At 34.3% G+C, this 13,477-nt stretch overlaps 1 protein-coding gene across 2 annotated transcripts in view; it reads left to right on the top strand.

Annotated features, from left to right (window-relative positions):
* Cdk17 (cyclin-dependent kinase 17) overlaps nucleotides 1-12,841 on the top strand; it is a 69,566-nt gene extending 56,725 nt beyond the window's left edge. Inside the window, exons 11-17 of one of the 2 annotated variants that reach the window (XM_013021499.1) lie at nucleotides 2,714-2,834; nucleotides 4,089-4,186; nucleotides 5,498-5,603; nucleotides 7,768-7,810; nucleotides 8,825-8,915; nucleotides 10,521-10,598; nucleotides 11,124-12,841. In XM_013021499.1, coding sequence (XP_012876953.1) covers nucleotides 2,714-2,834; nucleotides 4,089-4,186; nucleotides 5,498-5,603; nucleotides 7,768-7,810; nucleotides 8,825-8,915; nucleotides 10,521-10,598; nucleotides 11,124-11,161 — 575 coding nt within the window. In that variant the 3' untranslated portion in view covers nucleotides 11,162-12,841. The remainder of the gene's footprint in view (nucleotides 1-2,713; nucleotides 2,835-4,088; nucleotides 4,187-5,497; nucleotides 5,604-7,767; nucleotides 7,811-8,824; nucleotides 8,916-10,520; nucleotides 10,599-11,123) is intronic. The other variant, XM_013021509.1, reaches the window with a different exon arrangement.
* The last annotated feature ends 636 nt before the right edge of the window (nucleotides 12,842-13,477 follow it).

The following is a 13,477-nucleotide window of genomic DNA, read 5'->3' as shown; positions in this document are numbered from 1 at the left end:
TCAGGCCCCATGACCAGATCCTCCTCCCAAAAAAAGAAAATTTGCATCTGCTACTTTGAGCTTAATAGCTCCATAATACTTTAGAGACCTTTCTAATGAGTCAGTAGTAATACTAACAAATGCAGGGGGTTTGTTGTTTTATAAAGAAACTTATATTTGTAATATGTTTGAAAATATATTTATAATATGTATTTCAAGAAACTAAAATTTTTCAGATTACCAATGCATGATATTACAGAATTATACAAAAATAAGGGTTCATTTAAAGCTCAAGCTAAAGCAGTGAATTTTAACAAAAGTATAAGACATTCATAGATATAATTGCAGTTGCTGCATAACTTTAATAAATACATATCCTTTCTAATTCTAATGTATCAAAAGATACTGTCTACATTTATCAGAAAAGGCTATTGCAGTGTTCTTTTCCAGCTTCCTATTGATGTGAGATTGATTCTCTTTATATGTAATGGCATGTATTTGACATGTTGTGATACATATGTTGTGATATATATTCGAAGCAATCATATTACAGCAGATTGAATGTAGAAACAATTATAAAAGCAAGCTAACATCTATTAAAATAGACTTTAAAGGAATTTATAGAAATGTAAAACCAGAGCATTCTTATTAAAATTTTTTGTGTTTTGGAAAATATTTTTTGTAGAACTGTTAGTCATGCCAGCATATAAATGCTGTTTTAATAAACTTTTTCCATTATTAAATTATAAATTGGTAACAATAATACTCTATCTAACTAAAAGCACTAGTTGGGCACTGGTGGCTCACACCTATAATCCTTGCTACTCAGGGGGCTGAGATCTGAGGATCACTGTTCAAAGCCAGCCTTGGTAGGAAAGTTGGTGAGACTCGTGTCTCCAATTAACCAGCAGAAAACTGGAAGTGACACTGTGACTCAAAGTAGCAGAGCACTAGCTTCGAGTGAAAAAGCTCAGGGACAGCGCCTAGGCGTTGTTCAAGCCCCATGACTGACCAAAAAAAGGACTTTAGGATCTTAATCATTGGGCTTTATGTCTTCACTCAGCTTGTAACTGTACTATTTGAGCCATAAATCCAGTCTAGCATTTTTCTATCTAATTGGAGATAAGAGTCTCATCTACTTTTCCTGCTTGGGCTGGCTTTGAACTAGATAGATCCTCAGAACTCAGCCTCCCTGAGTAGCCAAGATTACCAATGTGAGTGCCTGGCCCCCAAAGACCTTAATAACTTAAAGTATAAAATAAATGAAGCCAGGGACTAGGGACTCACACCTGTAATTCAATTCCACCTACTCTGGAGACTGAGATTTGAGGATCGAGGTTGTAGCGAGCCTGGTCAGAAAAGTCCATAAGACACTTAGCAACAATTACAAAGCCAAAAATGGTGCTGTGGCATAAGTGGTAGAGTGCTAGTTTTGAGAAACAGGGGCTCAGGGACAGCTCCCAGGCCCCAAAATTCAAGCCCCAGGAAGGACCAGCAAAAAATATAAATAAACAACAAATAAAAAAGCAAGCTGGATGCTGGTGACTCCCACCTATAATGCTTAAATAGTTGGTATGTAAGTTATCCAATTTAAAAAGAATTACTCTTAAGACATTTTTCTTATTTGATTTTACACAGTGAATGTTACATACATAATGCAATCTCCACTTAAAATCCCTTGTTACTTGAAATAAAACATAGAGTAAAAATGAACTTAAATTTCTTAAGTTACCTTTTAAAGTTGTTTCTTCAGGTGATTAGAAATTAGAGGTGTGTAGCCTGGCTCTGGTGGCTCACACCTGTAACCCTAGCTACTCAGGAGGCTGAGGTCTGAGGATCACTGTTCAAAGCCAGGCTGGGCAAGAAAGTCCGTGAGACTCTTATCTCCAGTTAACCACCAGAAAACAGGAAGTGGCTCTGTGGCTCAAGTGGTAGAACACTCTGTCTGAGCTGAGGGTGAGCGTCCAGGCCCACAACCGACAAAAAGAAAGAAATTAGAGGTGCGGAGGTAATAGCTCATATTAATAACAAAGTTATAAATTTAGCCTTTTGACGGGGTCCATATTAAATGTCAGAGGAATGGCAGATGTTTGCATCATTTGCAGAGTTAGTAATATCCAGAAGCTCTCTTTTTCTAAAGTTGTCTATATATGCTAAACATAAAAGAGCACCGAGAACAGTAAGACTTATTCTAGGGAAATCTTCACCAAATAGATTTCCAACAGAAAACTGTCAGTGAAATTTAACTGAAATGAACCAGTCACCTCTGAATTTGTAACAATAAGTCATACAGCAAACCTTATTTATTATAGCTTTTACAAGCAAAATTATATGTTAGTGTATTGGTGTCCCAAGCAAAATTATCTGTGTCACTAACCTAGTTTGGATTAATTATAGCAAAGAAATAATTTTGACATCATGGCTCCCGAGCAGAAGCTGTAAAACATACTAAGTTTAAGTCAGATGCTGTACCAGGTACATTCACAATTATTGCATTAAATTACATAAGGATTAACTAGACTAAAACTCAACAAAAATCATTAAATGAATTTTATTGAAACTTCAAGAAGTTGTAGAATAGTCATCTCAGACATATCTCTGAATGGAGCCGTGAGTAAAGATAGGGGCTGAGAAATCTCTTATAATCCAAATGGGTCTTGCTTGCTTTTTTGCCCTGTCTGGCATCAGTGTGGACTCAATGTCCTTAAATTTTTTTCCCCCTTTCCCTTTAAAGGACTAGCCAGAGCCAAGTCAGTTCCTACAAAGACCTACTCAAATGAAGTTGTCACATTGTGGTATCGGCCACCTGATGTACTTCTTGGTTCTTCAGAGTATTCAACCCAGATTGACATGTGGTAAGTATATACAGATGTTGTTATCATTATAATTTTAGAAGAGTGTAGCTGTGAATACAGGAAGGAGTGGGGAATGTCTGGCCCATGGACTGACTATATTGATAATTTTGTATGGAATACGAATAATGTTATAAATATCCAAATGGTCCTTAGCAGAATAAAGGTTCCCTTCCCCTAACATAGTGCATACTAGTTGGAATTGATTCTTAAGGATGTATTATCCTAAAGAGGCACAAAGCAAGTGGTAATTAAGAGTTCAGGCATAGGAGTAAGATTAACTAGGTTTAAATACTTACCTCTTAACAACCATGTAATAATTGATTCACATTACTGACTTGTGCCTTAGTTTCCTTAATTAAGGAGATTGAAATAGTAATATTAACTGCTTTCAAATTGAGTAGATAACATTATGACCAAATGAGTTAATACATTAAGGAGTGACCTTGATCAAGACACAGTGTATTCATAAACTGCTTTGTTGAATGGCAACAACTTTGTTGTTGTGCTACTACTTAAAGATAGTAACAGTATTTTTAAAATCACTCAGAAGACACAGTAATGTAAAAGCTAAGTATTATTTTTATCATTAATGTATCAAAATTACTTGCTTTAAATTTCTCTAAGGGGCTGGAGGTTTAGCTCAGCGGAAGAGTGTCTGCCTGGCGAGAGCGCAGAGCCCTGAGTTCAGTCCTCAGCTCTGGAAAACAAAACTATCAAATTTCTCTAAAAATAAAAAAAAATTATAGCCATCTTTCTGACACCACACTTTAATTATGCCTTTTTCTCTTTCTCCTCTTACACATACACAAACACATCCCACCCCACACCTGAATATTCTATTTCTACTTATACACTTAGGGTCTTGAATCATTTTTGCTTCCTTCACTCTCTCTGTGCTATCCACTGCTTTAATAGCTCAGGCCACTGTCACCTCCCAGATTACCATAAAGGTCTTTTTGAGTTGGGTTTCCTCCCTCCTGTCTTGCCCATTTCAGACTATGACCACACTGTAGCTAATATGTCAGATTTGATAAGCACATAGTAAGCACATGGACTTTTTAAGTGGGAAAAATGAGTTGGCATTACAGAAATTTAGACAAATGGAGTAAATATTAATAAATCTAAAAATACCTCCACAGTATGTTTTTCACAGACTAATACAAAATTCTCAGTGTCAGTCTTAAGTAAAAAAATTTCTTAGGCTTCATAATATGTAAATGGTTGCTCATTTTTTTTTCATGGTGTATTTTAAAGGGGCGTTGGTTGTATTTTCTTTGAAATGGCTTCTGGAAGACCTCTGTTTCCAGGATCAACAGTAGAAGATGAACTGCACTTAATTTTCCGTCTACTAGGTAACAAAAGAAATCTTTTTCCAGTGATTTTTATCTGCAATTACTTGTTACATTAAGATTATATATCCACTCTACAGGCTGAGGCAGGAGAATCCAAACATACAGACTAGGCCCAACAAAGTTATCAAGACTGTGTTTCACAAGCAAATTACAAACAAAAAAGCTGGAGATGGGGCTCAAGTGATAGAGTAATTGATACATTCTAAAGGTTCAGTCCTCAGTACCAGTGGAACTGATATCTTTAAAAATACAGCTTTTGTGTGTAAGAACTACATTTGGCTTAATTATTATAAACATAGCCCTTCCTTTTGTTTTCTTCCTTTGATAGTATTTGGGATTGAACTCATTGCATAATGCTCGCTGTGCAAGAGCTCTACTACATGAGCTACACCCCCACTTACTTTGCTTTTAGTATTATTTTATTTTGTTTGGAAATAGTTTATTTTTGCTGATTACATGTATGTGCCACCTTGCCGGGTTGTTTTTGAGAAAAGAGTCTTCCTGACTTTTTTTGCCAAGCTTGCTTTTTTTTGAATCCCACCTGCTAGGTGAGATTTTGGGGGTATAACTCTCTATACTTGGCTTGCTTTTATAACAGGGTTTGGATGACTTCTTTTTTAGTCTGAGCTGACGTTACACTACAGTTTTTCTGTGTGTTCCTTCTGGGTTTCTGGAATTACAGACTTGTGTGTCATTTTGCCCATCTCTAAATAACTTCTTTTCATTTATAGTTTCATCCTTGCAATAAAGATTTTATGAAAGAAGAGAGAAAAAACATATACATCTTAATATTTCTGCATTTAATTTTATTTTTGTGTGTTTGTGTATGTGTTTGCCAGTACTGAGGCTCAAACTGAGCCTTGTGCTCTCCATTTGTTGCTTAAAGATGGTTCTTCAACACTTGAGCCACACCTTCACTTCCCATTTTTTTTGCTGGTTAATTGGAGACCAAAGTCTTTTGGATTGGTCTACCTGGGATGGCTTCAAACTGTGATCTTCAGATCTCAGCCTCCCAAGTAAATAGAATTATAGGCATGAACCACTGACACCCAACATAGAATTTTAAGTTTTATTGACTAGTTAAATGGTATAGGTCTGGGGAATGTGGTCTAATTGATAGAGTGCTTGCCTAACATGTATGAGGCCCTGTTTTCCATCCCTCCCCAGCACTATGAAAAAAAAAAAGTCATAAAAATCATTCTCTAAGACATTTCTAAGGTTTGTTTATATATATATATGTACATATATAATTTACGTGTATCAATTTTTTTCTGAACATTTTGAAATACATAATTTTTTTCTTTAATTTAGGAACTCCATCTCAGGAAACTTGGCCAGGTGTTTCATCAAATGATGAATTTAAGAACTACAACTTTCCAAAATACAAACCACAGCCTCTAATTAATCATGCACCCAGGTATTTTTTTTTCCTTAAATGAAAAGGAGAATAACCCATGTAATTCTTTTCCATCTTTTGAAGCATTTGCCACAGTAAAAGTTTAGAACTAGTTAATATATTTGTTAAGTATTTTCAGATATAATTTAAAGTTCTTCCTTCTTTTGTCATATTAATTCAGTGACTAAAAATCAAAATGTATTTGAACTATAAGCAAAATTAGAATATATATGTATTAGAATTCTTAAATTTTTCATAAATCCTTTTCCCAGAAAGAAGCACTTGATAAATGATTTATTCAGCACCATAAAGATTGTAATATAATTTTTATTTTTCCCTTTTGACAATTACTCAATCTTTACTTATTGAAAGTGTTCATGTGATGGCTTAGCTAAGCTTTTCTAAAGCAACTTGTAGTAGTTGTCATTGTTTATAAAATAAAATTTGGCCATTTAAAATATAAACCAAAAAAGTGAAATAGAGAATCTTTTTGAGTCAGAATATTTTTAGTTATGGAATGTATTATATTTGCTGTAAATAACAGAACAACTACTTAGTTGCATTTGCTGCATTTTTCTCTCATTAAAAATTCTTTTTAATACCAAATAAGGACATTGCTTGTTTTAATCATAAGCCATTCTAGTTTATGACATAGCATACATCATCTGCTTCCATTTATTCTCAACCTAGGGAAAGAACAGCACACTTCTGATACCAGGAATATTTCAATTCTGACACCAAGAATATTTTTAAAATATTTATAGGAATTGATGTTCTTAATGTTATTATAGCAACTAATATCATTCTCAACTAAAATTTCTGAGGAAGAATAATTTGTGCTGGACTTCAATGTGACATTCCATAGTAGCATAAATCCTATCTTTGTCATTAATGTATTGTTTGCTCTTGGTAATGTTCATTATAGGTTGAAGCTTTTCATTGAAACAGATTCTCTATATTAGCCCTTAGCATCAAGCTTGTCTGTGCCTCAGGAACTCTGGATATGTACTAGAATGACAATCCTTGAAGGAACAGAAGTGTTTGGAGAGTGTACAGCCTGAAACATCCATAGGACCTACTGAAAACTCTCAGAGGAAAATATGTCTTTATTTATAATTGTACTTTTACAATTATAAGGGGCAATGCAAGATAGAACCTAGATTTCAGATGAGAAGATTATCCCATTAAAATAATCCTTAACTCCATTATTCCTGTGTACTATCTCATTGATTTTTGTAATCCTTATTAGTGAAATTTTCCAAGGTTTTTGTGGCACATTTGTGACCTCAAAGCCTTCTGATACCCATCACTGAGCACCTTCTTCTGTTATAAACTTATTGACTGGTTTGTCTCTGTGTTCATCTTGGATTACACTGATATTTCACTTACATGGTAAAAGAATGCTGCTTTTGTGTACTTACCTTCATTTGGACACTAAAAAACTCATGCACTATTTAAACTTTCCATATATAATAGAGGTCACTTTATTTTGAGATAGAAAACTAACTGAAAAAAAAATCATTCTTTAGTAATTTTTTCTTGAATATTGAAATTTTTGTTTTCTCTCTCATGTTTTAGTGTATATTATTATATAAAAACTTTTATTTTAGGCTGGGAAAGTGGCTCAGTGGTAGAGCGCTTGCCTTGCATGCATGAGGCCCTGGGTTTGATTCCTCAGCACCACATAAGTAGAAAAAGCTGGAAGTGGTGCTGTGGCTCAAGTGGTAGAGTGCTAGCCTTGCTGAAGAGCTGAGGAACAGCACCCAGGCCCAGAGTTCAGGCCCCACGACTGACAAAAAAAACAAAAAGAAAACCCCACCACCAACAAAAAAAAAACCTTTCATTTTGATTTCCATACATGAAAATTCTATCCAATTTACCCCATCTGTTACTCTTTTGTATCCCTTCTTTCCTTTATTGAACAATTTTTAACAGTCTCATTTTTCAGATTTAATATAGACATAATTGAATATTGAAAATTAGAATACAGGTTGTTACAGTTTTTGCTCAAACAAATGGCAAGATAAGTCTTTTAAGGCTAAAACAGATTTTAATCTGTTTCAAGGCAACAAGGATGCTTTTTTCAGGGCACTTAAATATAGCCAATAAAAATAGAAACTGGTTTTATCTGAAACATTTTTTGTAGCTAAAATAATAGAATAAATTGCTTTTTTTTAATTTCTAGGTTAGACTCCGAAGGAATTGAGTTAATAACAAAATTTCTTCAGGTAAGTCACATCTTATGATTGTTAAATAGTAAAATGAGATGAATAATACTGCCTTCAAATATTACTAATTATAATTAAATAAAATGGCTTATGATAGTATCTGTCATGCTTCAGGCATATCAAGGCCTATATTTTCTGCAATTCATGTTTTCTTATTTTCTCTTTTCCCTGAACTTACTGCCTTACAGGATGCTGCACCTCCAAATACCACCCACATTTTTCTCCAAAGCAGGAAGAAATGGGAGGATAAGGGTAGTACCAGCATATTAGCCTTAGATCTTGAAAGCAAGGCTTTTTTGCAAGGCTTCTTTCCAAGTCTCATTGATTAGAGCATTGATTGTAAGAGAGACTGGGAATTGGGAAATAGAATTTTAAAACTTGGCCTAAATTTAGAACATGCATGTGTCATGATCCATTGAGATCAGAGATAGCTTAAACAAATCTAAATTCTTATCATTAAGGAATGAAGGGCAGTAGGTATTGGACATGTAATTAAGAATGTCTGCCATAAAGTGTATTTCTACTCAGTTGTGTGATGTCCTCCAAGGAAAGTAGCAACAAAGGTTGAATATTTTTAAAGTTTTCATCAGTTCAGAAAATACAAGGAATCTTAATTTTTGTTTAGATGCAGACTTGTCTTAGAAATATGGTTCTCAGCCCGGCGCCTATAATCCTAGTTACTCACGGTTCAAAGCCAGCTCGGGCAGGAAAGTCCATGAGATTTTTATTTCCAATTAACCACCAGAAATCCGGAAGTAGTGCTGTGGCTCCAGTGGTAGAGTGCTTTTCTTGAGCTGAAGAGCACAGGGACAGCACCCAAGCCCAGAGTTCAAGCCCCATGACTGACAACAACAACAAAAAAATGGTTCTCATGTGTCATTATTACTACACAGTCTCAGTAGCACCTCAAATTTTAATATATCTGGAATATTCCAAGTTGATAAAAAGCCATTATATTAACTATCAAGATTTTTTTAATGGCTCTGAATTCTAATTTGTCTTGTTTTTTCACAGTATGAATCTAAAAAAAGGGTTTCAGCAGAAGAGGCCATGAAACATGTATACTTTCGAAGTCTGGGACCAAGAATACATGCTTTACCAGAAAGTAAGAGAAATTGTAAAGAGTTTTTCCGTACTTGTTTTCATTTATCTATGGGTAGAGAACAGGATAAATTTAGGTTTAGAAATAAAATGGTAGTTGATTTTTTTTTTACCCAAAATTTTTTTTTTACCCAAAATTTTTAGTCTTTTTTTACCCCCTTAGATATGGCTCATTAATTTCATGAGATTGAAATTAGAACATCCTATCTGATGATATAATCCTTAGGCTTAAGTTAGCTTAAACTAGCTTCAGTTTATTTGTTAAAAGTGGACTTTTATAAAGATTGGTGAAGCCCATAAGATGGTTTCCTTGTGAAAGCACATTTTCTTCCGAAGCTACAAAGATGATTTTTCTCACTTTCTGGCCACTCTAATCTTGCTATTCCCCTGACAGAGGTAAATGTTTTATTAGAATCACTAAAACAGTAGATTTCCCACCCCTGTAATTAACTCCTATTATTTTGTTCATGACATATTTTTTAGCCTAGTATTTTACTTTAAATCATTTGATTATGTTACAACATTTGAGAATTAGCCGGGCACCCTGGTGGCTCACACCTGTAATCATAGCTACTCTGGAAGCTGAGATCTGAGGATCACAGTTCAAAGCCAGCTTGGGCAGGAAAAGTCTGTGAGACTCTTATTTCCAATTGACCACCACAAAACCAGAAGTGGAGCTGTGGCTCAAAGTGGTAGACAGCTAGCCTTGAGCAAAAAAGTTCAGGGACAGCACCCAGGCCCTGAATTCAAGCCCTATGACCGACAAAATAAATAAATAAAATTGGAAAGTAGAGTATTTGGCAACTAAATTGTAAAAAGATTTTGTAAATTTTCCTTCTCGTTAACTAGACTATACTGATTCAGTGACGGTTACTTAGCAGTCAGTGACAAAAACTAATTGGAATAGAAAATCCTTAAGAATTCACTTAAAATTGAAAGGAATTGGAATTCTATCAGAAATAAATTACAAGTAGGTTTTTTAAAAGATGATATTTACATTTCATTAACTATTCCAAGGTGCAATTTAAGGTAGGTAGTATTCCCTATTCTTCAGTAGAATAATAGGCCCTGATTCTTTTGTGCTATCTTGAGACAGAGATACAGGACAGAAGATAAGAACTTAGTAATAGCCAGGTACCTGGGGCTCACACCTATAATCCTCTTAGCCCAAGACTGTCTTCACATACCAGTCAAAAAAGTCAAGCTAGAAGCATGACCTCAAGTACTAGAGTACCAGCATGTTTAAAAAAGCCATGTTTAAAAAAGCCATGTAATGCAGAGTACAAGCCCCAATACTCATTTGGAAGAGGGGGAGGGGAGTGCAGGACATAGTACTTAGGTCTCCCAACTTTTAGAACAAATAGTATATATTTGTATCTACTTACTTCATACTTCAAGGCAAATTTGGAAGGAGAACTCTAATGGATGATTATTTCATTTGGTTTTCTCCTCAAAACATTGGGACAAAAGACAAATCTTTCAATGGAATTATGAATGTCATATTAATATTTTATGTTGAATTACTGCATGCATTTTTAACATTTCTCTATACTTGGATTGTATTGGTTTTGATTAAACCTTCACCTGATAATTTTTGTCTGCATTTTAGGTGTATCAATATTCAGTTTGAAAGAGATTCAGTTGCAAAAGGACCCGGGTTTTCGAAATTCTTCTTATCCAGAGACAGGTGTGTTTGTCATAAACCATTTCACATGTCGATCATGAATTTTTGCGTGGAACCAAGCTTTTGGTTTATAAATTGGTCAGTAAAATAATTGACATAGAACCAATGTACAGTGCATTCCACAGCTGTGTATGTTTAGCATTGCACGTACTCACTTTCTGTATGATGTGGGCAGCTCAGTAAATCTTCAGAGAGAAATCTGACTCAGTCAAGTCAGGGATCCTGAAAGCTGCAGATGGCACAAAGACCTTTTACAAGTGACCTGGCTTGATCACTGCATACTCCATCCTTGGTACCTGAGGCAGAAGACACAGATTGTGCTTCCCTAGTCATCAGGTTCATCACTTCGAAGCATAGAAGCTGTAGACTGACCCCATCGTCAAAGGGTCATTTAAGACAGTGCTGGTCACTCTTACCGTGGAATATTAGCTTTTGCTGGTGGGAACATTAGCTTCCTAGAGTCACCAAATACTTTATGTGGGATAAACTGAACCTTGAACTGCCTCATAAGATGACTTTATATTTTAGGACATGGGAAGAACAGAAGACAGAGCATGCTATTTTAAGTCTGATAACATGGTTTCAAGCCCAGCCCCCAGCCTTTCTTATCAATCAAGGACTCAGATCTGAAGGCAATTATTTCTTTTGGTGGACTTGGAATCTCCGTTTGTCTACACTGTCCTCTTCACAGTGGAGTCTTTTTATTTCAGACCTACAGATTGTTTTTATATTTGTTGTCACAGTGTGACAATTTTTTGTACAGTCAGTTTTAAGGTCTTCTCTGCCAGTAGAGCCAGTAGGTTACAGCTATTGATGTAACTGTAGCTGCAGTTTTTGTGCAGGACTGAGAAACACAGTGCATTATTTATTGCGGAATCATTGCTGCTAAATAACTACTGTCTGTTTATTTAACACAACAGTTGAATGCCCGAAGAAGTTGCAGTGGCTTTATTATATGTGAATGCATCTGTTTCTCCTCATGAATTGTTTTACTGCTGCATTTTTTGTTTGTTTTAAAAATTAAACTGCAGTGTTTCCTGGAATGTATATTTAGCTTTGCTTAAAAGTAAAATAAGTGAGCCATCTTGAACACTCTAAGTTTGTGCTATATTATTTCTTATCAAACATGGCAAATAGAGTAGCTAAGAGATTGATAAGCACATTATGTTTAGAAAATCATGTGATGCAGAAGTTGATTCAAACAAGTGAATACCTGACATTTTCAGGTTCTCACAATAGTCACCAATAAATTAAAGCACCAAAACTATTTATTTTTACCTATTCCTTATTTTAGAGATGTCTGCTGCATATTATTGGATATTTGTATACTAATACACTTAATTAACTTTTTTTACATTGTGCTTTAATAGCTAAGACTTAACTGTATAAGTCTATTCAAACATGAAAAGTGTTGTTTATTTGTTTTAAGCAAATTTCTTTTATTAGAACAGAAGATACTTCATTGGGGAACAACTTATTTAGATGCTGTGTGATTCAGTAACATTCACTTGGAATCAGCTGAAATCTGTAATATGTCTTTGAAATGAGCCATGGAAAATCACAAATGAGAGAAATAAGAACTTAAAGAATTGCTTTAAAACATTGTAGGTATTATCTGTTTATCAGATTACTAAATATTATAGTTTTAATTATGCATCTCCTTGAACATCATAAACACTTCCGTGTTGGTAACACTGTTTTAAGCATTTGTGTTCATTTTTAAGGACTATTGTTTAGTGCATCTTACCAACTATAAATCTTAATTGGTATGTTTTGAAATAGTCATAAGTTTTTGCCATATATATCATGAAAATAGTCATAACATAATTTTTTTCCCTGACATTCACTGTAAAACATTCAGGGGTCCTACCATTTCTGTTCAGGAAATCTTGTAGTTTATCATTGTTATTTAACAGTATTAAGTAAGTTTCTGTATATTTCATTTTAACTTTATTTGTGAATAGTGATTGTGGCATGTTTGGGATGTTATTTTAATATTTCATGATACTGAAATTTTAATTTTTAAAAAATTCTGAAAGAATCAGATTCATGTGTATTGGTGAATATTGGACCACTACTGCTTTTCACATTTGTAAATTGGTTTTATGTTAAACCCTGTAGCCTAACAAACTGCTGTTATTTCTAACTGACAGATATGTATTAATATTGTACTTTGAAGGTTACAACTATATGTGGAAATTCTTTCATTTTGTTTTGAATTTATAATAACAAAATCTACATGTTGTATAAAATATGGTTGTTGCGTCACTGTTATTTCTTGAGAGAGAACTGTGCAGAGTGTGATCCTTTTCTTTCTATGGTTCCATTGTAAAATAGTGAAGTCTCACGGTATCAGAAGTGATAGCTTCTTTATGTTTGTGCTGACCATCTATTTAATAGTCTCAGCTGTAATTTTCTAGTAACTTTCACTTACATAAAATATCAAAATTATTTCATAGGCAGTTACCTATAAGTTGATTCTTGCATGTAAAAGATCAAGAAATGTTTAGTTATTACATAAATTTCCTCATTCTAGGAAATTCCAGGGATGTTTCTTCATTTTGTTAGTGAATTGGGCAAGCAAACACGTTTGTGGGGTTGTGTTGGTTTGTTGATACATGAGCTACATTTGAATCTTGAAAACTTTACAGTGAAGAAAATTAAGATTAAGAAAATCTGAACCTTGACCACTTTCGAATACTATTAAGCTGACAAGGTGTTCTAGGTAAGAAAAGAGCCCTCTTATTTTCTTTCTGAGTGGCAGTAGTAACATATTGAATGTATATGGTGTTTATCAACTCAGTTTGAACGAGTTAACATGTAACAATTCATGTTTTTAATTTTCTTTACTTTTGTGATATTTTAGTTTTATATGGTAATAT

Source organism: Dipodomys ordii, unplaced genomic scaffold (assembly GCF_000151885.1).
Source record: "Dipodomys ordii isolate 6190 unplaced genomic scaffold, Dord_2.0 Scaffold3, whole genome shotgun sequence".
In the NCBI taxonomy this organism is placed as follows: Eukaryota; Metazoa; Chordata; class Mammalia; order Rodentia; family Heteromyidae; genus Dipodomys; species Dipodomys ordii.
The sequence above is the reverse complement of the archived record's forward strand: the minus strand, read 5'-3'. Positions and strand labels throughout refer to the sequence as shown.